At 45.2% G+C, this 25,989-nt stretch overlaps 1 protein-coding gene across 1 annotated transcript in view; it reads right to left on the bottom strand.

The window, feature by feature from the left end:
- Positions 1 to 25,198, bottom strand: part of VSTM4 (V-set and transmembrane domain containing 4) — a 59,937-nt gene extending 34,739 nt beyond the window's left edge. The window contains exons 1-4 of the mRNA XM_030569904.1: positions 25,099 to 25,198; positions 19,493 to 19,891; positions 6,999 to 7,067; positions 3,975 to 4,082 (exon numbers count right to left, since the gene is read on the bottom strand). Of these exons, the coding sequence (XP_030425764.1) occupies positions 3,975 to 4,082; positions 6,999 to 7,067; positions 19,493 to 19,891; positions 25,099 to 25,153 (631 nt within the window). The 5' untranslated portion in view covers positions 25,154 to 25,198. The remainder of the gene's footprint in view (positions 1 to 3,974; positions 4,083 to 6,998; positions 7,068 to 19,492; positions 19,892 to 25,098) is intronic.
- Positions 25,199 to 25,989: the final 791 nt, after the last annotated feature.

Here is a 25,989-nt window from a genome sequence, read left to right as displayed (position 1 = left end):
TTGGATGAGAAAAGGCAGATTTGAGATTCAATGGGAAGGGGCCAGAAGGTGACCTGTGGTACATGTCCATACAGGGGATGTAAGGAGCCCCTCACTCCCCTGTACTTGCTACCAGTGTCACACTGGGAGTAGGGAAAGGAGCTTCCATAGCATTGCTGCTCCAGCTCCTGTGCAGGTGGGCAGGGAGTGGTCGGGCTCCGCCCCACCTCACACCTCAGTTGAGCCAGCACACCAGAGGGATTAAGTTGGCTGGGCATAGTGGTGGCGCAGATTATATCCCCACCAAGCAAGGGACCAAGCTGTGATTCTCAGAGGCAGGCTGGTTCCTGCTCTGCTCTAGGGCTAGCACAGCTGTGTGCTGCCCCGGGCTAGAGGCAAAACCAAAAGTGACTCCACAATGTGGACTCATGAGAATGCATGTTCATGGGGTGCTGGTCTGAGCAGATACTTGCCCTAACAGTATTGCCAGTGACCAAAACGTAGCATACTGAGCCTCTCTCCCGGCTAAGCTTCATCTATCCAACACAGAATCATAATGCTGGCACTTCTTGCTGGATGATAGTCAAGATTTAAATAAAAGTTGAAATCAGCCTGCCATTCATTTCATTCTAGAGCAGCCTAGGAAAGGCTTATCTTTCATACACACACACAGAAGGAATTACATGAGCCAGCACCCAAGCCGCATTAGCTCTAGCTCAAGAGAGGGCTTTTCTCGAGGATGCTCATTCAGTTATATCAGTGTCAATAAACAGAAATGGGAGCAAAATCTGTGCTGATGTTCCTTGAAGATCAGCTAGAATAAATCAGTGTGGTTAGCGCCATGGCCCCAGTGCTTGTGGCTTATCTATGTAACTCATTGTTAAAAACATTTAACAGTTAGTGTTTTGTTGCTGTCTTGACACAGAGATTCTTCCACACTCTGAAGTGGTAGGAAAAGTACTGCATGTTCCTCTTGGTTGCTATTCCCACAAACCCTGACTGATTTTTGCCCCAGATCCCTAAGTGGCCCCCTCAAGGATTGAACTCAGAACCCTGGTGGCACCTTGTTCTCTCTCTTGGTCTCTGCCTGTGGCACACAATTTAGTCTTCTGAGGACTGAAATGCTTTGGTTGGAGTAGGATCTTTGGGCTCAGCAAAGGAGTAGCTGAGTGAAATGTAATGGCCTGTGATATAGAGGAATCCAACTCGTTGATTTAATGGTCCATTCAGGCCTCAAACTCTGTGAAACTATCCATCAGAAGCAAAGCAATTTGGGTAGGTGCTCCACTTGTAAAAGGCAGCCCTGGCTTGAAATGTGCTTATGGTCAGACAAGATTACCTGTATAAATTATCCCTCTTTTCCCTGACATGTCTGTTCTGTGTGTATCTTAGAGTCACGAGGGCCTTCCTTATTGACACAAACACATAAGTCCTCAAGAGCCAGCACAAGATAACAAGATGGATTCTCTTCTGCCTGATGCACCACAGAGAAAATCACTAGCAAAGGGTACGTCTACACTACCTGCCGGATCGGCGGGTAGTGATTGATCTATCGGGGATCGATGTATCGCGTCTAGATGAGACGCAATACAATCGATCCCGAACGTGCTCCTCGTCGACTCCAGAACTCCACCAGGGCGAGAGGCAGAAGTGGAGTTGACAGGGGAGTGGCAGCTGTTGATCCGGTGCTGCGAGGATGCAAAGTAAATCAATAATAATAAGAGATATACCTATCTCCTAGAACTGGAAGAGACCTTGAAAGGTCATCAAGTCTACCCCCCTGCCTTCACTAGCAGGGCTAAGTACTGATTTTTGCCCTAGATTCCTAAGTGGCCCCCTCAAAGATTGAGCTCACAACCCTGGGTTTAGCAGGCCAATGCTCAAACCACTGAGCTATTCCTCCCCGCCACAAGTTGATCTAAGATATGTCGACTTCACTATGCTATTCTCATAGCTGAAGTTGCATATCTTAGATCAATCCGCCCCCCCAGTGTAGACCAGGCCAAAATTCCCATTTCAGGATGCCTCTATCTCTTAATGGGGATGATGTGAGAGGCATTTCACAGCTGGGCTTCCAGATCTCCAGGTAGTTTGCAAGGCTGGCAACTGGAAAACTCCTCTTTTGACTTGCAGTAAATCTGACATGGTCTCACTGAGAGAGAATAAGTAGAAGACAAAATCTAGATCCAGATCTCAACATTACCAGGGTTTGGGTGGGTTCAAGCTTCTCACTAAATGCCAGGTCCTTTCACTTTTCAAGTAACATCTGCACTTTAAACACGAGCATAACATTTACAGCCACAAAGTCCCTGCTTAGAACAATGCCTCTGAGTAGATCTGGGCCCCCCCAAAAAAGGCAAGTAAACATTTTGTTCAGCCTCGCTCCACATTTTTTCCACTTTTTGATTTGCTGAAATTTTTTAAAAACAGTTTTGGGTTGAATCAAACACAAACCTTTTTTCAATGTTTTTCCCCCAAACTGCCAATGAATCAAAAATCCATTATTCACCCAGCCCTATTTCTAAGCACAGCTGATAAAAAAAGTTAATATTTTGAGGGAATTTGTCAATTTAACTGTTGGGTTTTTTTTTCAAATTACAGTGTGATTTAAACTTTTTTTTTCAAAATTTGAAAACCTCAACCAGCTCTAGAGCTGGTCAATGAAAAATTGCCAGCATTTTTCAAGGTTTCTTATCTACCATTATTTGAATTTTTGACAAATATAGTCCTTCAAAAGTCAGAACTTTTTGACTCTACTAATGCTAATGCAATTGTACCAGAGGCAGGATACAGAACTCGAAAGAACAAATGTGTCATCTGATATGGCAAATCCTCAGAGGTGCGGATCACCGACCTGCTCACTTAAGTCAGTGGGTTTTATCCAAGCACATGTTAAAGTCAATAGCAACAGCTGAAGAACTCGTTAATAGCAAATTTAGTAAATGTTTTAAATGTTTTACAGCTCCTTCCAAGAAGATGTAATCAGTAGCATTATATCTGTGAGGAAATAGACTAAATGACTGCTTGAAGTCCTTCCACCTTTATATTTCTATGATTCAGCACACTCTGATCTATGAGAGGCTGCAATTGTACTTCCTTATAGAGTATTTTATTATTTCTTTTAGTTTTACGTGAATTACAAAAGTTTTAGCTTATGTCTTGAAAGATCACTTCTTCCTCACACTTGCTGATACAAAACAGCCTTCAGAACAGAGTGATCCTTTGGTGGTGGTGGCAGTAGTATTAATGTTGGTGACATCTCCTATTTTTAAGAGTATGGAAGTAGATGTCTGAGGTAATAAATGGGAAAGCAAGGGAAGATAGCCACTGCCCACTGCCACCAAGTGAGTGGGGCTAGAAACTGACCTGCTTTCTCTGAACCAACAGGCACTATAGCCCTATCTACACAATTTACAGACTTAGGGCAAGTCTTTTTTTTTTCCCCTCCCCTTTCCCCTGGGACATACCCTCTGCACACATCTCTTCAAACAAAAGTTTTTTTAACTAGATGTTAACTAGCGCTGGTCACATTTTTAGTTAAACTGCTCCCCCCTCCCCCCACCCCCCCCCACACTTCATTTTAAGTCAAAATATTTTGCAAAAAGTCTGATTCAACAAAATTCAGGGGGAGGTTGATGAAAAAAATCAAAACAAAAAAAAATGGTTTACCAAACATTCATTTTGTTCTGAAAACCAAAGTGAAGCAAATTTCAGTGCTAAGCGAAATTAAAATGGCTTTTCTTTCTTTGATTTTTTAAAATCAAAATTATTCCCTGAAAAATGCCAGTACAAATTGTTCAAAATTTTGGCAGAAAATATATTGGATTTTTTTTTCCACCTTTGAAGCTGGCAGACTTTATTTGTAACTTCAAGGGAAGCTGATATTTTTTTTTGTCTACTCTCTGCATCATCTGCTGCCTTCTCATGTTTTTGTTGTTCTCTTTGACAATCCAATCTCCCCCCTGCCATTGGGCTGACACTTGTCTGTCACTTACCTCTGGATCTTTTCTTGTTCAGCAGTGACTGGCAGAGAATGACAAGGGTAAAAAGGAGGACACTGATGATGCCGATGGAGCACACAAAAACTGCATATACGTACAGGTCTGAAAGGCAAACAGAGAATTACTCAGTCTGGCTCTTGATATGATTAACATTTCAACACAGGAAAAAGGATCAGCTCTGTGCAAGACAGAAATAGATAGGTCCTGCCCCAAAGAATTTAAGGTAACATTTTCAAAAGTTTCTAAGTCACATAGGCACCTAAATTGAAAGTCTATAGTATTTAGGCACCTACATGTCTTTGACAATCTTACCCTTGACCTTTAAATTGAGCAAGACAAGTAGGCTGGGGGTCTCAAAATTACCCCGCGGTGGCCTAATTCTGCTTCCACTGAAGTCAGTGAGAATTTGATCATCCCAGATTTGGGTCAGCATGGAGCACTTTTGAAAACTCCTGCCTTCTAAAATAGGGCCTCATGCTTCTTCCTGTTCCTGCCTTTCATATAACAATGTACACAGCCCACTTCATTGAAGGATGCTTTACACACTAAGTGCCTTCAATACACCAGGGAAGCAGGCCAGTTTTACCTCAGTTTTACAGAGGGGAAACTGAGTCACAGAGTGTTCAAGTGACTTGTAGGAAGTGGCAGAGGTGGGAACAGAATCCTGGCTGGTCACCCTCTTTTCTACTCACCAGCCTGCACTCCTTCTGCCCAGGTCAGTTGTATATTTTGTAAACTGTGTTTTAAAGAATGTCACAAAAGCTCCCAAGTGGAACCTTTGTACATTGTCAAATATAGCAGCAACGGAGCAAACCCATACAGAATAGCTGTGAACATTTGCAACACCTGCCACTTAATCTGGACTGGCATGCACTGAAAAAGGTTGGTTGATCCCAGTAACACTATAGTCACTCACCAGTCTGCCTTAAGTACTCTACTTGGTATTTTTCTACTTTATAATGGGCCCTAGAAATAACCAGCCATTTGATCATCTCACCAAAGGTGTGGTATTATCAGGTACAAGTGCAGTCCAAAAACCCCACACGGGGTGTTTTGCTGCAATCCGTGTTCTTCTGGAGCAAGAGCAAAGCGTCAAAGACACACACTGTGGCAAAGTGATGGATGAAGGCTGCAGGCCGACTTCTAAAAATGTAGGGGCCAAGCTTCACATGCCCCCAGATTTGCAGAACTAACTGTGTAATGGCATGCCAGGTCCGGAACAAATGGACTGCACTGAACAGCTGCTTGCTTAGGGCTAGAGGGGTTATCTTTGCTTAGGGAGATGGGTTGTCATGCTACAGACCAGGCATCTTTGCTTGGCTTGTTCCTACAGAGTAGCGCTGAGTGTCCAGGAAGTGCTAAACTCACTGAGCCAACCTCCACTGAAGTCACTGGAAGATGAGGGACCTTGGTATGTCTTAAGAGGTGATCAGCACCAGGCTGGATTGAGTCCTGTGTTTCCATGGCTCTCTCGCCTACAGGCCAGATACAAATTAGTTTTCTAATCGTCTTAAAAAGAAAACTCATTGATATGAGAACTTGATGAAGTGGGGACCTTCCCCTCTCTGGTTTCCCATACTCTGTAACATAAGATTATAACATAAGAACAGCTATACTGGGTCAGATCAAAGGTCCATCTAGCCCAGTATCCTGTCTTCCAACGGTGGCCAATGCCAGGTGCCTCAGAGGGAATGAACAGAACAGGCAATCATTAACTGATCCATTGCCTGTCTCTCATTCCCAGCTTCTGGCAAACAGAGGCTAGGGACACCATCCTTGCCCATCCTGGCTAATAGCCATTGATGGACCTATCCTCCATGAACTTATCTCGTTCTTTTTTGAACCTTGTTATAGTCTTGGTCTTCACAACATCTTCTGGCAAGGTGTTCCACAGGTGGACTGTGCATTGTGTGAAAAAATACTTTCTTCTGTTTGTTTTAAATCTGCTGCCTATTAATTTCATTTAGTGACCCCTAGTTCTTGTATTCTGAGAAGGGGTAAATAACACTTCCTTATTTACTTTCTCCACACTGATCATGTTTTTATAGACCTCTATCATATTCCCCCCCTTGGTCATCTCTTTTCCAAGTTGAAACGTCCCAGTCTTTTTAATCTCTCCTCATATGGCAGCCGTTCCATACCCCTAATAATTTTTGTTGCCCTTTTCTGAACCTTTTCCAATCCCAATATATCTTTTTTGAGATGAGATGACTACATCCGCATGCAGTATTCAAGATGTGGGCACACCCTGGATTTATATAGAGGCAATATGATATTTTCTGTCTTATTATCTATCCCTTTCTTAATGATTCCCATGGTTCTGTTTGCTTTTTTGACAGCTGCTGTAAGCTGAGTGGATGTTTTCAGAGAATTATCCAAAATGACTCCAAGCTCTCCTTCTTGAGTGGTAATAGCTAATTTAGTTTAGTTTAATTTGCATTTATCACCATTGAATTTCATCTGCCATTTTGTTGTCCAGTCACCCAGTTTTGAGAGATCCTTTTGTAGATCCTCTCTACAGTTTTGAGAGATCCTCTTCTCAGTCTGCCTGGGACTTAACTATCTTGAATAGTTTTGTATCATCTGAAAATTTTGCCACCTCACTGTTTACTCCTTTTTCCAGATCATTTATGAATATATTAAATAGGACTGGGCCCAGTACAGACCCCTGGGAGACACCACTATTTACCTCTCTCCATTCTGAAAACTGACCAGTTATTCCTGCCCTTTGTTTCCTATCTTTTAATCAGTTACCAATCCATGGGAGGACCTTCCCTCTTATCCCATAACAGCTTACTTTGCGTAAGAGCCTTTGGTGAGGGACCTTATCAAAGGCTTTCTGAAAATCTAAGTACTTCATGGTAAGCACTCTGGGAGCAGCCTGTCTTTGTACAGCACTTAGCACAATGGGGCTCTGACCACAAACAGGGCTCTCGGTTGCTACCACAATACAACTACAGCCAGTATCTTAATGAGAAACTGCATGTAAACAAGTGATAACGTTAAATGTATCTTTACCTTCAAAAAACTTCCAGGCCTCATGGGTTTTCTCAAAAGTAGGATCTTCTGAAGCTTTCGATGAAATCACTGTGAAGGACAAATAAACACAGTGTAATGATGATGCACGTGGGGTGAAATTCTCCATTGAAGTCAGTGGGAGTTCTACCATTGACTTCAATGGGGCCAGGACTTCACCCATACTGTCTAACAGAATATGCATCCGATGAAGTGGGTATTCACCCACGAAAGCTCATGCTCCAAAACGTCTGTTAGTCTATAAGGTGCCACAGGATTCTTTGCTGTCTAACAGAATTTTCATCTCTTATGCTGAAACAACTGAATTATAAAATGGCAGCATGTCTCTTGGCAAGATTTGATCCTTTTTGGCACCAAATATCTGCCACTCTCGTAGAAGTGGCAGCGAGCTCTCCAGACTGAGTCCTGGAGGAAGACATGCAATGATGCAACAGAACGAGCTGGCAACCTTCAGCTCTGTCTCACCTTGGACTATGACAGGAGCTAAATAGACTGATTCGTGATAGCAATATGTTTGACCGATCTGGTGCCGTGGCAGAGTGAACTATCATGGGGGAGGGGAAAAAAACCTGAGCAGTTGACTCCAGTTATCTAGTCCCCTCAGAGGCTGCTGGGAGTGGGAGGGGTCTGGGGATTATATAAACCACACCCAGCTCATTCCAGAGGGGAGAAGAGGTAGCACTGGGATGCTGGAGAAAAGCCAAGGGGCAAGCAGCACCAGAAATGGAAAGAAGGAGAGGCAATTACCTTGTGAGTGTGGGCACAGGCTGGGGCCTGCTTCCCTAGGAAACTGAGGACTTGCCTGAGAGGTAAGAGAATTTATAGGGAAATGGGACTAACAATTTGGGTGTAGATGATAAATTAAATACTGATATGCCCCTTTTATAACTACTACTTTCCTCCTGCTTCCCTTTTTCTTCCTCCTTCCTCCTCCTTTTTTCTGTGGGGGTCAGATCATGCTGGCCCACCAGACAATTGTGTGGTAGGGGTTACCAGATAGCAATTGTGAAAAATCAGGATGAGAGTGGGGGTTAATAGGTGCCTATCTAAGACAAAACCACGAATAGCAGTGCTATCCCTATAAAATTGGGACATCTAGTCACCACATTGCATGGTGACAGGTGACTTTCAAGTATTGATTGCAGAGTGCATGACAAATACTACTTGATCAAGCTGTGCAACAGCTCTGTGGGGTAGGCGGAGTATGGCAGCAAACCCTGTTGCTGAGGCTATATATAAATGTTTCCATTCTGATGCCTTGCTTTGGTCAGAACTCTCCAAAAGTTCTGTCTTGGGGACTGTATTTTCCCAAACTTTGTCTCTGTCCCAAAGTGAACTATTCTGAAAGTTTGTAGGCCAACAAGGAGAAGGAAAAAACCTTATTAATTTTCCAGTTACATCCACATTAACAAAGATCTCTTTAAAAAAAAAAAAGAGGTCTTGTGCTAAAACACTGGGGGTAAAGTAGCCTCCCAGAGGAGATGTGCTTTGAAGAGTTCCTGAGACAACTGACTTGGATTTGACCAAGTTAGAAGCTTTTTCAGCATGACAGTGTACAATAAATGTGACAATTGTTCTAGCCAAATTCAAAGCTAAAGGAGTCACTGCAGGGTTAGCTGCGCTCCACAGCTGACTCCATAGTCCCCTGAACAGCCAGGACTCTACCAAATATTTTTGGGACATGCCAGTCCTGGTGAATGGGACACTCCTGCAGGTCCTACAAAAGCATTGTACCAGGGTAGCTGCCACCTCAGCACACACACACATGGCCTGGGGTGGCTTTGTAGCATTCTGCCTCAGTCTCCCTCTCTTACAAGCATCCTCACTAACCCAACCAGTCCATATCCTTTTAAAATAGAACTCTTCTGGAGGGTATCCATCCTATTCAGTCTATACACACAGTACCTCACACCCCCAGCTGGCCGTTGGTTCCACAGTTCCCTGATCTTGAGTCAGAAGTCCCCAGCCCATCTTCCCAGTGTTGGGTTATCATTCACACTGTTCCTTTACTGCCTGCAGCTGCTTTCTCAGCCATTTACAGCCTTCCAGGAGTCTGTCACGGCTGGCACATGCTGGAGTGTTAGCAGCGCCACAGGGCTCTCCTGTATAAGAAACCTGATTTGGTCACCTGACCCACTGGTTACATGACCTTCATTATTTCCACCTGGGAAGGTGAGTTAAGCCTGTCACAGGTGGACTGAGGCCCATCTCCCTTAATGAGCCAGCCACCCTGTGACAAGCACCCATTCAGTCCATCACAATGAGCTCTGGACTGGGTGTTAGAAGCCCCCTATGGTTTATTTCAATGACAGGTTTCCCTTTTCTGCATGTGCAAACCTTTCCATATCACTTCTGACGGAGCCAGGCCAACTTCACCCCTGCTCTGCGGAAACGGTAACTGAGGCACAGTGAAACATCGTGACTTGCCACAGCTCACCCAGGAAGCATGTAGCAGAGCTGGGGAGAGGTCATTATCGACCAGATCTCAGTGACTCTGAAATACCAGTTCAGATCTGTGTACTTAGTTACGCTGCTCTAGATCCTCAGCTGGTGTAAACTGCCAGAGCATCAATGAGTTCTGTGGAGCTACTCCAGCTGAGGGGCTGGCCTTCCCATCTGTACAACAGTACTGCTCACGCTCACACAAGTGAATGCTACTACCAGGTCAGTTTTACAAATGGAAGAACTGTGGCACAGGATGACTGAAGAACTTCAGACTTGCCTGAGACTTGACACCTACAGCTCTTTGCACAGAACTGCATTCTTCATTGTGCAGAGAAGTAAACTGCAGCCATGAGGGGCTAAGTGACATGTTCAAAGGCACAGAATCCATCTGCTGCACAGCCAGGACTAGAACCCCCAGGCTGTGACTGGCAGCACCTCACCATGCTCCCCAAACAGATGTGCAGTCATGCCACAACTCTGGCTAACCTCATGTGAAAGATTCTCCCAGCTGATCCTACTCGCTGATTGCCAGCAAACAAAATCCAACAAAACTTCAGTCTGGTGATAGAATATCATTTTCCAGCTAGGAGGCTCGCAGCCCTAGCTCTCCAGAGAATGGCTTTTTAATGGCTTGCCACTTAATGCTCTGTTCATCGGCCAACAGCCAAACTGCCTGAAGAAAGACTATACTTGAAAGAGTACTTTGGGAGTATGTCATCACGGCCCAGTGGGCAGGGAACTGGCCTGAGGGTCAGGAAACCATGGTTCTCGGGCTGGCTCTTCAATGTGACCTTGGCCAAGTTATGTCACCTTTCTATGCCTGTTTCTTCTTCCATGTGTTATTGTTCCTGTTTAGATTGTAGCCTCTTTGGAGCAAGGACTGTGTACTATGTCCATGCCTTGCCCAATGGGCCCTGATCTCAGCTCAGGTCTCTCAGTGCTACCGTAGCAACTATCATTGTGGCAGATTTGGAGCTACCTGTAATAATTTATGAATATTGTATCTTGACCAGGTAATTGTGTTTATTGCATGCATATACTGAGTTAATTCACAAGCTGGTTTGGCAGAAAATGCACCCAGAAGTGCATTGATGCTGAAACAATTTTTATGGGGGGGTGCTGAGAGCCATTGAACCAAACTATCAACCCTGTATATGATGGAAACCACTTCAAGCCAGAGTGCGGCAGCACCCCCAGCACCTATGCTAGAAGGAGGTGAGCCTGTGTGTATCCTGACCAGGGACCAGGCAGAAGCCATTCACTTTGATGCTCTGGTTCCAACCCTCTGCAGAGCTCACCAAACTGGTTTTGTATTAGCAAGGGAGAGAGAAAGCCCAGGAAAGAAGCTCAAAGATTCTTTCTAGAAAAAAATCCTTCAAGGCTGAGCTAAGGTGAACCTAGACCCCAGAGAGTGGGGTGTCTGGGGTAAGGTAGGCTCACCTAAGACTCTGTGAGTGAGTTATGTGTGGACCCTGTATTGTTTTCATAACCTCTTCTCTCGGGTTCTGCTTTGTTCCTAGTGTTAAGATTAAACAATACTTCGATAAAACCGCGGGAGGTGGAGATTATCTCCAAGAAGACAAGGTCATAGGAAGGCTCACAGCCTGGCTTTCCTGTGAGGAAATTATTTCTTAACTGTGGCACTTTCAAGGAATGACTCAGGCCCAGTCTACCCCTCTGCTAGTGTGTGTGCAGTATCTTGATGTGGATATTATGATGTATAAGGAATGAACTGGAGATTATTTTAATATCACTATCTAAATCGATGGTGTGCACACTATTTTCCAAATCAGGGTAACAGTAAGTGGAATTGGAAGGAGAGAGTGGGTCATATGCTGAAGTGCAGCACAACCTACCCTGAAATATGGCGTTACTACTATTATTCGCAATCTGTTAGCAGCCACATGCTGTCGACACATAAAGATACAGTCCCTGCCCCCAACAAGTTCACAAGCCAGGGGTGGAATAGTCAAAAGTACCTAAATCACTTGGGATTTGGGCTTACTTAAAAATCCCCCTCACCCCAAAAAAGGATAAATAGCATCTGACATTTAAACATTACATCTGTTTTAAAATGAAATAAATATCAACTATCCTTGACTGTTCCTTACCCTAACCAATTCTTACTAGGGTGGTTTCTTGTATGCATCACAAACCTGTATCTTGAGGAGAGGCTGAAAAGGAGAGAACAGTGGCATCTTGCATATGGTCAGAGCTGGGGGTATGGGTGACATGGGAAGAGTACCACCAATACTTTGATTCCCTGTCATTGCTTTCAACAGTACTTGTAAATATGGGGAGCAGGATTGACCTTCTGACTAGACTTCAAAATTTGCCCTTCTTCTTCCCTGGAAGACTGAAACTTATCTGAACCTCAGACTTCAGCTGTTAATAGCAACTTGACAGTGGTCACTTAAGACTTTTCAGAGATTTGTATATTGCAGGTATCATGAGTCTGTGAGGCTATTAGAGATACAGAGCAGCAGTCTGTAAGGGTGCCTGCCCATATTTTATAGTGGCCTTTGTTCTGCTGCCAATTACCTGGAACATGTCCTCATTCCCTATCCATGTGTTTCACATGAATCCATGTGTGCCTGTTTTGCAGACATTCAGGAAATTACATTGTTCAATGTGTGAAACACACACATGACCACCTCTTTAATGGCCTGGCTATATTTAAGTGGATTATGTGAACTGTGCAGAGAAACATTGCATAAGCAGAAAGGGCCTGACAATCTGACCTGATCGAATAAGGAACAAAAACGACCGTATATTTGACATGCCGGTAGCCCTAAAGTCCTGCTGATCTTGTTCTTCATTATTTGGATGCATTCCTCATAATACTTTGCAACTCCCTGGATTTTTCCAAATTCATGCCAGAAATGCTATGGCCAATTTTAAGCCATCCTTCACTTGTATGATCACACTGCTCTGAACAGGGTTGGAAGGTTTGTGGGAGGGGATCATTTAGCCTGCACCTCAAATGTAACTGGTCCTTCATAATTCTATTTATTTGCCTTTTTTGCATCCCCGCACCCATTCCTTCCACCCCGCCTATGCTACCCATTTGTCCTCTTCTCCTACAGCCATGCTCATCCCCACTTCCACAAAGCCCCATACGCATGGAACAGGGATGTGACATATGACCATTTCCTGCCTTGTCTTTAGGAGCTCTTACTGTATTGTGTTTAGGTATCATTGTGGGCCAGAGATTGTCTATAATTCCAGGCGGAAGGTGACCTCAGCCCTCCAGGAACTAAGAACAAAGACAAATTTTCTCAGGTTGTAGCACCTTGAGGTACCACCTCCTGGAGAGGCTCGCATACACCAGTTCAAATTAGATTCATTAGAGACCAGTAGATAAAGAAAGGTCTTTTAGGTAAACCGCCTGAGTTTAAACTGACTCAGAATCTTCTGTCTGATCCAGCAAGCAGAGAGGCCCATCTGTCCAAGGGGGGGGGCCCAATCCTCAGGAAGGGCTGGAAGGACTGACGCCTGCCAGTGCCTGAAACTGGAGTTGGGGTGATAGATGTAAGTTCTGTATTGTTTTCTCTGTCATGCTTTCACCTTAAGAATAAATGTGCTTGCTTAGAAAGAACTGTGTAGTAACAGTTATAACTGTGGACACTTACATAGTTAACTGTCTGAGGAGAGAAGCCAAGCAGGCTTACTTAAGCAATCTGGATTGCTAGGAATATCACTGTATATGAAAGGGAGTTGTGCAGTCTGGAAAAACCGTGGTCAGAAGGGAGAGAGAGACATGAGTCTCTGACTAAGATAGGTGATGATGAGGGGCTGGGAGCCTATTGTGGCCTTGCTGGATCATAAAAGGAGAATACAGGCGCAGTTGCCCTGAACTGTGATAGCACATACATCCCTGAACTAATCTGCTAAAGCAATTATCTCTCCTTCCCATCTCGCCTCACGACCCACCAGCAGAGATGCCCACAACCCATTACCTGAGCTGGGCTAGCTGAAATGGACAGGAAGAAGCAAGCAACAGAAAATATTGATTATGGGCTGGGATCAGCCCTGCCCTCGGTGAGCCACTGATGCTGCACCTGCTCTCCAGCTGCCCTCTAGACAGGGACTGCATTGGCAGAGGAGTGGGCTAAGCCTCAGGCCGCAGCTGCTAGGGAGTTTCCAGTAGCCCAGTGCCCTCAGTGATATCCTGGTGTGGGCTGCTCACTACAGCTGACAACTGAGGCAGCATCTTCCCAACAGCCCCCAGAACAATGGCCACGGTTTTACTGGCCCCATATCCCAATCCAGGGAGGCTGTGAGGAGCTGTGACTAACCTGGCATCATTGGGAAGAACCAGGGATGGGCAGCAAGCTTGCAACATTGGATACATTGTGCAGCCTCTTTGCAAGAGAATGGGCTAGAAAGTGATTCTGCTGAACATGAGCTCCCAGTGCCATGCTGGGGCCAAAAAGGCTAATGTGATCCTGGGATCCATAAACAGGGGAAGCTTGAGTAGAAGCAGAAAGGCTATTTTACCACTGTATTTGGCATTGGTGTGACTGCTGCTGGGATACTGGTGCCCACAATTCAGGAAGGATGTTGATAACTTGGAGAGGGTTCAGAGAAGAGCCATGAGAAAGATTAAAGGCTTAGAAAACCTGCCTAATTGTGATAGACTCAAGAAGCTCAGTCTATTTATTTTAACCAAGAAAAGGTTAAGGGGTGATTTGATTATAGGCTAGAAGTACATGCACAGGGAACAAATATTTGATAATGGGCTCTTCTATCCAGCAGCGAAAGGTATGACATAATCCAATAGCTGGAAGTTGAAGCTAGACAAATTCAGACTGGAAATAAGGTGTGAATTTTTGAAAGTGCGGATAGTTCAGCATGGGCACAACTTACCATGGGTTGTGATGGATTCTCCATCACTGACCATTTTTAAATCAAGACTGGATGTTTTTCTAAAAGATCTGCTGTAAGCCTTTTTGGGAGACGCTCTCTGGCCTGTGCTATACAGGAGGTCACACTAGATGTTCATAAGTCTTTTCTGGCCTTGCAATTTATTAAATGGAAGCTGAGATTCTTCTTTACATCCCTGGTCCCCCAAGTGTCCGAAAGAGTTGCCACCTTTCTAATTGCTAGCAACCGGACTCCCAGGCTTCGCCCCCTGCTCCGCCTCTTCCCCCAAGGCCCCGACTCATCACTCGTTCCTCTCTCTGACCCCAGAGCTCACCTCCACCTCCTTCCTCCTCCTCTAGCTGAGCTCCCTCTGCTCCCGGGCTGGGACAGGAGCTGCTGTGTCCTGACAAGGAGCCTGCCTGCAGGTAGGAAGCAGCCCCAGTTGAGCAGGGGCTGGTGTGAAAACCAGACACCTGACAACGTGAAATGGTCCCCAGACACAGAAGCCAAAAACCGGCCTGTCTGGGTAAAACCCGGACAGGTGGCACCCTGCAGTGTGGAGGAGCTGGCCATGGGCTTTGCCGGTCTAAGTAGTCTGCTGAGAGAGCAGGACATCAGTAATGGAGCTTTCTGCACAGGATCTACAGAGGTCTCTAGTCTCCAAGGATGGCCCCTTTCACCAGCCTGGAGTTTAATTAAAACACACACAAGGAGCAAAACTCTTTGTTCAGTTTAAAAAAAAACAACAGTGGATGCAGTTTGGCCAAGCAGGCGTGGAGGCCTCTCTCTGACTAGCTGCTGAGTGCTGGTTGCTTGGCAATGCACCCCTCATGGCACGGAATTCAGAGCAAAGTTTTTCCCAAGGCTCCCCTTCCTTTCCCAGACCCCGACACAGCAGTGAGCCCTAGCTCTCCCGCTTCCCATGTATGGACAGTGACTCTCACTGAGCCTGTGCCCACGCTGACTGATTAAAGGGACTGTCAAGTGCCAGTAGCCGAGGCCCCCCACAGTCTGTTTAATACCCACATTCTCCAGCTCTGCTGGAAACCTCAGGCTGGCGCATGAGAAGCAGAGAAGGAAATGGGCAGGGCTTTTGGGCCAGCTCTCTGGGTGACACCACGCTGTGGCTAGATTGGAGAGGAAGAGGCAGAGCCTGGGAGCTGGAGAAAGCACAGGGTTGTGTGGGGTCTGGGGGTAGCCAGAGCTGATGGTTTGGGGGCAGTTGGCAGAGCAGGGTGGCTCAGTTCAGGGAGTGGCATGGGAGGGCCAATGGGAACTGTGTGAATCAAGAGGTGGAGGCAGCAGGAAGTGGGGAATGGGCCCTCATGCAGAAAGGAGCAAGGGGAACGAGAGGTTGGGAGTCGTCTTTAAGGATTTCAGTGCTTGAGGATAGGAGATTTGGGGCAGTTGATGCCAGGGGCCAAGGGGAAGCCAGGGCTAGTGCCAATCTTCACCCAGCATTCCTACTGGATGTGCGCAGCCCAGGCGCCCACCTCAATCATGCCCAAAGCCTTGCTGCCCTGCACAGCTCCAGTGCCCCACACACCATGCTCACACATTCCTATAGCCTCAATAGACACAGCCCTAGTGCCCAGGCCCCAGCACAGCCCTGTAGCTACCAGTTCTTCACACCCACTGCCCAGAGCCTGCTTCCCAGTTGCCCACTGGTGGGAGGCTGAGGCAACTGCCCACCTCTCCTCCTCACTTTCTTTTCAGCAATGGCTGGCTCTTTCATGTGGGCTGGGAGGAGCAGTGGGAAGGGAGGAGGAGAGTCGGCATGGCACCACCATGGCTGGCCAAAAGCCTCAGTAGGAACCCTGACTGGTGCTGGGCTGGATGCCTGACAGCTCAGCAGGGCTATGAGGTTATGACAAATGCAATCAAGTTGCATTGCACACAGCTGAGTCATTAAAGAGACTGTGACTGGGCCCAGTCACCTGACATATAGTCAGAGCTACAAAGGCTAATACCCAGAGTTGGGAGATCACCATGTTCTGCAGATGCTTGGATCTAGCAATTTGCTTCAGCCCAGTGCAAAAAAGAAAAAAGAAAAAGAGGGGGGTCTCTTTTGAGACTTGGTCCCAGGATTAGATTTGGAACATCTGTGGTTGTTAATTCTTGTGACTTTTGCAATGCTTGCAATATTTGGTGTTTTTCCCCCTAAAGCTCAAGCTCCCTGGGGCTTGTGATTGTAGAATAATCTTAGCTTTCTTTCTTGCTGTGAGAATTTCTAGCCTTACAGAGAAAAGCTGGAAAATGTGACTCAAAAACCAGGAGACACATAAAGAACCTAAAATGTATTTTTTTTAATTGTGATTGTTTTAAAATCTCATGATTTCTGGGGCCGGACTCATGATTTATGTTGAATTCCTCTTACAGATTTTGACTCTTAAGATTCCACCTGCTCTGCAGCGGGTAAGTGTCCTTTTTTTATGCATGAACTTCATGTTTCCCAATAAAATTCTCCCTTCAGGACAGGTGGATTTTTAGGGCCATGCTTACCAATTATTTTGTAATGGTGACCATCAGGGGTTGTCACAAGGACCCTAAAATCAAGATCCTCAATCACTCAACTAAAGGACTGATTCCAGTCCGTAGCTGTTGTATGACTTCTGTCCTCTGCCCCAGTCACAAGAGGGGGCTGTGTAGCGTAGCCTAAACAGTGGATTACAATCTGTTTCCCTGGCTGTGAAAACTCAGTTCTTTTCTCAAGTCACCATTTAACACCTTTGCTGCCCTCCTTTGACTTCCCACCCATTCACTACAAGCTTTTTATTTTAATCCAAGGGTCGGCTCACTGATGTCAGTGGCAGTCCATCCATGGACTTCACAGGGTGCTGGATCAGGCCCATGTCAGATTCTGCAGGAAATCCAGTTGCGGCTGGAAGGTCAGAACTCCACTGTTGATATGCTAAGGTGTGGAGCCCTGCTTTGAGGAAACACACCGCTTGGATAAACTAAGACAAACATCCTTGGCCAAAACTCAAACTAAACATGAGCTTTCTCTGTGGTCTGGGGAAGTGTGAGAATCTTCTCTTCCCTCCTCCTCCCGGCCCCCTGGTACTTTTCCTATTTGAGTTCTCTGTGCTTCTTTTCACATTTTGACCAGGATCTGAAGCAGAAATGCCAAAATAATAGAGATATTTGGACACCACAAAGAGAGGAAATGCAAATCTAGCGTTTAACCGCTCCAAAAACTGGGGGAATTAAGATCTGGGGTAGTTAGCTAGGGGCCAGAGGAAAAGAACAGATCTAGATTTGGATCTGTACATTCCCCAAAATAAGTGAGGGTTGCTTGGGTCTGAGATTTCAGATCAGGTCCCTCTTCTCACATTATGTCTGTCTGGCTGCATACAGGAAGCATGGAAAATCTCATTCAAAATCTTGCAGAAATCTTGCCAAATTTTGCAGGCCCAAGAGGATCAGATGGTTTAGATTATGACTTTTGAAAAAATTCACATTCATACAATTTGGTACTGAGCCAAACTGAACTTCAACTCTAGATCTTTGAAAGAGCTTCCACAGCTACTAATAACTTCAGCTAATTACATTACTTTAATCCTCCGATTTTAATCAAGGCAGGTTTAAACATTAGTGGGCAAAATGCAGCTGCTATTTTTCTGATCATATATTTTACATATTCTGTCTTTTATCTGTGAGATAACAAAGCAAAACTTGTCATGTCTATGAGCTATCAATAGAGATCGTCTGTTGCACTGTTTTTCTCCTTCTGTGTATTAGTACAAAGATGCTATAGGAAGCTTAATTAGAACTATGAAGCTAGCACCACGGGAAACATGCTTTAGGTTTCTCTGGCACAAGATATTAACGAAATGAGACCTTTGGGCCTGATTCTGATCTCACAGCAGTTGTAAATCAGGAGGAACTCTGCTGAAGTCAGTGGAGCTCCATCAGTCTAAAACTGGTATAAGTAAGAGGGGAATCAGGTTCATTTTCCCCCCAGAAACACATACTAGTTAATTAGGAATATGTTTGCCTCAATATTTAGTGCAGCTACTTAATTTAAAAACATCCGCCCAACAAGTCAAGCATTGGCAGGGCTGGCGGAAATTCCACGAGGTGAACCCTAGAGTTTTCATCCGACAGGTTTGTCTATGCTGGGTTGGTGATTCCCCCGTAGGTCATGCAGGCATTCACACCCTTCAGTTCCAGTAACTTAGGGCCTGATTCACACTGACTTCAGTAGTCTTTGGATCAGGCCGCAGTGAACTTAGTCAACACTTCCTTTTACCACACACCCATGTCTATGAGGAGACCATCTATCAGACACAGAGGAGCGTTTCCCAGCCAACGTTGACTCTGCAATGTTGAGCACAGCTGCCTTCTGACATGAGCCCAATCTATGAAATACAAATCCAGAACACAACCCTTTCTCAAAGTCTGGGTTTGTTTGTATCAGGGGCTTTGATATGGCCTGCTATTAAGGGGCAAGGGGCAGCTGTAAGCATGGGATCTGGCTTTGGAAGGGCCACCTCAGGTCATTTTTATGCTGGACTTCAACCCAATCTTTCTATGCAATTCTGGAACATTCCGATCAGTGCTTTTCCACTTTCAGGCCAAGACTAGAGCAGAAACTGCATTAGAGAGACTGCTCCTGAACTACTTCCAGCTGGGACTAGAATTTAAAGCAATCTCATGAGGAAGATCTATTCTCTGGAGGTTTCTAGAGGCAGAATGGAGGACTGGGACACAGGAAAACCAGTTTCTATTCCCAGCGCAGACATTGACTCATTGTATGACCTTTAGAAAATCACTTACTCTTTCTGTGCCTCAGTTTCCCCCTGTTTAAAATGGGGATATTGTTTAGTCCCTTTTGCAAATTCTCTGAGACCTATGCTTGAATGAGTGCAAAGTATTGTTAACTATCATCATTTTGGCTGAACAGCTAAGGCAATGATCTGGAAATCTATGGCAGTGAATTTCTACACATGTTCAATTGCTGCCTTTAATTTTTCAGTTGTGAGGTATAATTATTATTTATGAAGCTAAGTATTATATGATATATTTCAAAATGATTTTTTGGGGAAAAAGCTAAATTCAAGCAGCATCTGGATTAATTTGACATGGGGAGAAAACCAACAATAAACAATAATGAGCAAGAGAAAGGTTGGGATCAGACTCAGTAGCATCAGATGCATCCTCACCTTTTACTTCAGTAGCTGCTGTGCCATTTGACCATGCAGTCCACTTATTCCTGTGCTTGCCAATTTCCTGGACTTTGCATATATAATGGCCTTGATCCGTTGGCCGCAGATTCAGAATTAGGAATTTGTACATTGTTCCATGTCTCTCTTGGAGAAGGCGAAGTCTTTGCTTGTGGAAGTGGTGGGTGTAATTTCCATAGTACTGGACAATTCCAAATTTAGTCATTTTGATCATCAGATACTCCTGTGTGGGTGAGAGGGCAAAAACCCATCGGACAGCCAGTAAGTTGTCTGTCCGTCTCTTTTGAGAAACGTGACAATAAAGGGTAGCATTGTCTCCCTCGGCGTATCGCACTATCGGTCCTGGCGAGACTGTCACATTCAGAGCCTTGCAAACATCTGCAAAACAGAGAATGGATCATGAGAATCTTCCATGGCAGCACAAAAGCACCTGAATCAGCAAACAGCTAGATTGGCAGGTTAACTGTGAGGCAGATAAATCGGGGTCTGTGCAGTTGAGTTTCTGATGAGCTTTTAAAGCCTGAAATCTTGGGTGCTCTCCATGTATATTAAAGAGCCTATGACATTTGCCCTAGTGTTCTTGCCTAAACTTTCCCCATGTATGACTTGCCAAACTGTATCAGACTAGTGCTATGTCTAATTCTCTGTCCTGCCTCTAGCAGTGGCCAGTACCAACTGCATCAGAGATAGGTGGAAGAAATCCTGTAATAGACATTTATGGCATATCTACACATACAGGCAATTGCTTCCTGACCCTGTCAGACAGATAGTGCGTGACTTATACCTTGGAGCAGAAGAGATTATATTCCTATTTCCTCCTTTCTAAAGTAACCGTAGATGTTCTCATTATTTATGATCTACTTTTGAAGTCTACAAAACTGTTGGCCTCAATCTTGTCTTGTGGCAATGAGTCCCACAGATTGTCTCCAATGTATTATCGAATAGTGTGCTGCCCTCTACCCTAGTCGTAGCTGTATTTCAGCAGCAGGCAAGTGGTCCTTGCAGTCCTCTCTGCAAAGTACTTTGGGGTCCTTCAGGATGAAATGCACTTTGAAAATGTGAAGTATTATTCTGGCCTCTGCCTTGTTTGTACAAACAATCATGGCATATACGCAGCCAAGGGAGAATGGCTCTCTCCCTGCCTGTTACTTTTTCAGCACATCAGCAAAGAACAGGTTAATCAAGAGAGGATGAGCATTTGGTAGAGGATTTTGTCTGACATCAACTCCTGAAACACAAACATATACTTATCTTTAAAATAAGCAAGTCAAGTATTTACATTTACTGTTGCAGGAGTATTGGAAGTAGAGGTGCTAGTTCTGTTTGGGCACAACTAAGCTGTGAAACTGAGTGTTGTGCTGTGGTTATATATTTTACTTTAGTAGGCTATGACTTCAAATAAAGTGTTACTTATCACAGATATTTAAGAGAAGACCCTTTATTCAAAAAGTAGGGTTGCTTAGTGAATCAAGCACTGAATTAGGACTCAGGCGATGTGAATTCGATTGGTGGTTCAGCCTGCTGGCTGACCTTGGGCAAAGCATGTCCCCTTTCTGCCTCAGTTTCCCCATATGTAAAATGGGGGTAATGATACTGATCTCCTTTGTAAAGTGCTTTGAGATCTACAGCTGAGAAAAGCTAGGTACTACTATTACAGTAATGGCTCCAAACACTACAGTAAAACCATGGATTCCTGTACTGTTTGGGGCCTGTTTTATAGACCATTCTACTTTTTTGCATTTGGTTGGTTGGTTGTTTTAAAAAATAAGGGCCATTTAAAAAAGAAAATGAGAGGTAAATAAAAATATCATACTTATTATCCCATAATACTGAATGGATCTTATTTGAATTGATTTGTAAGAAGATGTCTGACCCAGCTAGGCATAGTCTGGATCAGTGATATTAACTGAGGGATCATGATAACTGTTCATAAGCACAGAAAGTTGTAAATCCCAAGGAGAGATGTTATTTCAGAGTTTGCTGGGGTCTGAGTAGAAATAGCGGCTTGTAATAAAGAAAAGGAAATTGAATAGCAGGAAAAGCCTGCCTGCAGTGAGGTGACGATGGTTTTATTACTTATTTCTCTAACACTAACAGTGGACTAACTAGGTGCTTTACAGTGAGATATGCAAATAGGCCTGCTGTCTCACACCCTAAATGAGATCTTTAAGGCTGTGGATAACGCTGATCAAAAAAATGAGAAATTCAAAGTTTCATTAAAAATATCAGGGTTTTTTCTAAATTTTCATTACCTATTTATCAAACATTTATAATGTTTGATTTTTTTTGGTTGATCAAACTCATGTGTTTTTAGTCAGTTGAACGCACTATAAAACATTATTGGCAGTTATTCAAATGTCCTGACATTTTTCAGGACAAACCATTTTAATGATGTCCTTTTCTGATGTGTAAACTTCTTGTTCCAAAAATACTGACCAGCTCTAATTATGGCCTAGTATCCCAGAGTAAGAGACCATTGTTTGAGTAACTGAAAACTAGACAGCACACAGTGCCAAAAAATAGACAACAGAATATGTAAAAGAGGAGTTCAGATACTGCCGTGGCGGAGACCAGTGTAGGCAGTTAGTACTACTTCTTCAATTTTTCTGATCACTTCTACCTGAGTATTGGCCCCAGTATAAAAGTTTTCTTTCTTTTTTGTTATGTGCAAGTTTTTGGCTTTTTGTTGGGTTTTGTGGTTGTTCCAAAGAAATGATTACATTCAGCTTACCTCTCCCAAGCAAGAAAGAACATAGACTGGAGAGCACTAGTTGCATGGGTAAGGCATGTAGGATTTGGTCCAAATGCCCAATAGCAGACACTGTTCCCTAAAACTTCCTGCTGTTGCTATCACCAGAGCTGCTCTGGGAGGTGGGGTTGGGGGGGTGAGTAGCAATAGAGAGAGCTTTATGCATTTGAAGCCACTGGCGTTTTAACCACCATGTCATCTAATCCTGCTGTGAACAGAGTTAGGTAATACTGTTTTTAAAACAAGCAAACAAGTGACTGATGGAGCTAGTGGAGCACCAGTGGAGCTGGAATGGTAGTTGTAACAGTAGGAGATTTGGGGAAACTGAGGATATTGTAGAAACATACGGTAATGAAAGCTCTGATCCAAAGCCCACTGAAGATCGTGGAAGGCCTCCCACTGACTTCAAGTGGGTTTGGCTCAGCCCCCAAGTGAAGGATACTCCTGTAACAGGTTCCTTTCCAATAGTGGAGCATGCTTCATCAATTAGAGAACAGCAGACCCTCTTGCACACACAGTGCTGGGTTCGCAGACTTGACATGGTTGCTGCTTCAAATGGGGAGAGATTTGGGATGGCAGGGAATGAAAACTGTGTGGCATGGATGACGCTGCAGCACAGACAGAGCTCACCACAAGAGTTTAGTCTTGCTGTTACCACTGCCTGAGAAGGGAACTATTTATAGTGCATGGAAGAAGTAAAAAAAAGAGTCAAATATTCAGGACTCGTGTTATACATTCATAGATTCCAAGGCCAGAAGGGACCACTGTGATCATCTAGTCTGACCTCCTGTACAATACAGGCCAGAGAACTGCTCCACAATAATTCCTAGAGCAGAGCTTTTAGAAACACAGCCAATCTTGATTTAATAAACGTCAGTGATGGGGAATCTACCACAACCCTTGATAAGTTGTTCCAGTGGTTAGTTACTCACTGTTAAAAATAGCAAAGGGTCCTGTGGCACCTTATAGACTAACAGAAGTATTGGAGCATGAGCTTTCGTGGGTGAATACATGCATGTACTGTTAAAAATGTGCGCCTTATTTCCAGTCTGCATTATCTGAATTGCAGCATTCCTAATTGTCAAGGGCCTTTGTCTGCTCTAGCTTTATTTACAACTGGCTGCTGTAATTGTCAATGCTTTTCTCATTTGTCTCCCTTGGATCCCAAACGCCTTTTTCCCTGGCTCGCTGGGAGGCAGCCTGGGATAGTGGATTAGTTGCAAGACCAGGGCCCTGTCTACACTAGGGACACCTTGCAAAGATTTCCCCCTGCTGGTAAGGCCACGTCTACACTTACAAGCGTACAGCAGCATAGATGTATGGATGCAGCTGTGCCACTGTAAAAGCGTTTGTGTAGCTGTGTTACGCTGACAGGAGAGAGCTCTCTCACCGACATAACGCTGTGCACACGAGGGCTTGTACTGACAAATTTATGTCACTCAGGAGAGTGTTTTTTTCACCTCTCTGAGTGACAATAATAAAATAAAAATAATCAGCATATGGCAAGAAAGATCACAACAAACAACCAGATGTTTTCAGTTGGCCTGAGATGTTTATAAGTTTCACTGGTAAGAAGGCCCCTCTCTCAAAGAAAACTTCTCAGCCTAGTTCCAGAGATTGGCCTGAACCTCCATTCAGCCTTCAAAACTTTGATAGGCAGATGTGGATCCAGAACTCTCAGCCAGACAAACAAAAATCCCTGCTTGGAATATCCCCAAACTCTGAAGTTCAGGTCTGGAGTGGTGTGCAGCATCAGAATATTAATTCTTGTTAATCAGCAGTGCCCAGGTGAACCCCATGTCTGGGAAGCATAGTCAGGGGTAAAAATTACAAAAATGCCTAAGTCCCATTTTCAAAAGGGACTTTGAGTCTCAATGAAAGTCTATGGACTTTCTCATTGGACTTGGGCTGCTACATCACTTAGATGCATTTGAAAATTGTCCCCCAAATCGCTCACTGCTACAGATTCACCTCTAGTGACACAAGAAATATTTTCATGGTTTCTTCTTAAATTCAGTGGAAACATGATACTTTATTAAGTCCGCCTGCCCCCTCTGCAGGGAGCAACCAAGGCTTGTGATAGTGGAACTGAGCAGAGAAGTCAAAATGACAAGTCTCGTTTCAATTGCCCAAGCTGAGAGAAACGCAAAAAGTTAGCAGCAAACCTAAAACAAAGTAAACTAGAGGTTTTAAAATTTCTGCAGCTTTAGTACGGTCCAAGGTTAGTAAAGAGGGTAATTAAAAAAAATAAATACTGGGAGCTGTATGTTGTTCCTGCCCCGTTAAACAGAAAGCGACAATTGTCACAAACTCTACAGTCGGGTTGGGGGCTGGGTTTTTAACTCTTTCAGTGTCTTCTCCTTTCCCTCCTGGTGCTGTTGACGCATTGTCTGGAGTTTAGGGCCGAGTATCTGCAGCAGCTGCCAGGGTCTGCAATGACCGGAGCAAAAGCCGCCCAGACCCGAGACAGAGCGTAGAAGACTTGATTGCGAAAGCGCAGGGACCCAGCTCGGGTTACAAGCGGGTCCCGGGGCAGGAGTCGGATCAGCTGGCGCGGCTTGGGGGCTCGCACGAAAACCTGGCCAAGAAACGGGCCGAACTCAGCCCCGCTCCGGTGCGCGCGTCTCGGGGCGGCGGGGCCCCCTTTCCTGGGCCGTGCGCGGGATGGGCTCGGGGCAAAGCACCCGGGGGCTGGAATACCCGCAGCCCCAGTTCTTTAACCTGAGACGCAGATTTCCCCAGAGCCAGCGCTGGGGACGGGGCTCCGCTGCCGGGAGCGGGGGAGGCAGCCCGCAGCCGTGCGGAGATTCCGCCCCCGCTCCGCGCCGCTCCTTACCTGGGGTGGGCGCTTGGGCCAGCAGGGCGGCCAGGGCCACGGCCAGGAGGCGCATTGCCCACTGCGCACAGGGACCCTTCTGTTTTCTCTCCCAGCCTGAATCTCGCCTCTCCTCTCTCCTCCTCCTCCCGACACGTCCCCTTCCCCTCCTCCCGGATCCCAGCCTCTTTCCTCTTGCTCTCCTCGCCTTCCCCCTCCCAGCGACTCCCGCTAGCCTGGGCGAGCACTGGGGTTTCTCCAGTCAGTCCCTTGGGGAATTCCCTGGGATCCCTCCCCCAGGGCCGACTCTGTGTGGGGGGTGGGGGAAGAGAGCGGAGAGCTCCAGCTGTGGCTGTCGGAACCATCCCAGGAGAATCGGATCTCTGCGGAGGGTAACTGGGGCTCTGTTCTCCTAGGATGCAAAGAGTTTGGGGAGAGTAGGGTGCGGATAGCAACTGTGAAAAAATGGGTAGGGGTAATAGGCGTCTAAATAAGAAAAAATCCCCCCAAGCAGGACCGTCCCTATAAAAACAGGACATCTGATAACCTTAGGGGAGAGCTCCCTTCACAGCTGAGGCTCGCTGCTGGCACCCCCGGTGTTTGGAAGCAGGGGAGGAGGCATTTTTTTGGCTCCAGCCCTCTCTCCATTGTTAGAAGAGTTTGAAATCTTTCCCAGCCCTGCTGCCAGATGGACCTTCAAAGCTATTTTGGTTTGAAATCAATAGCAGTTAGATTCCTAAACACCTCTGAGGATGGGGCCTAAATGTCTAAAAAAAATGATCAAACTCATCAGTTGTCTGGTATCATCATGGGTGAGCCCTCAGTTCAAGGATGATCTCTAAAAGTTGTCAGGTATAGCAGGATGCTCTTAGGGTTTCTCACCACATAGATATTGCACTGATGTAGATACAT

Source organism: Gopherus evgoodei, chromosome 7, assembly GCF_007399415.2.
Source record: "Gopherus evgoodei ecotype Sinaloan lineage chromosome 7, rGopEvg1_v1.p, whole genome shotgun sequence".
NCBI lineage: Eukaryota > Metazoa > Chordata > Testudines > Testudinidae > Gopherus > Gopherus evgoodei.
This window is presented reverse-complemented; position numbering and strand designations above follow the sequence as displayed.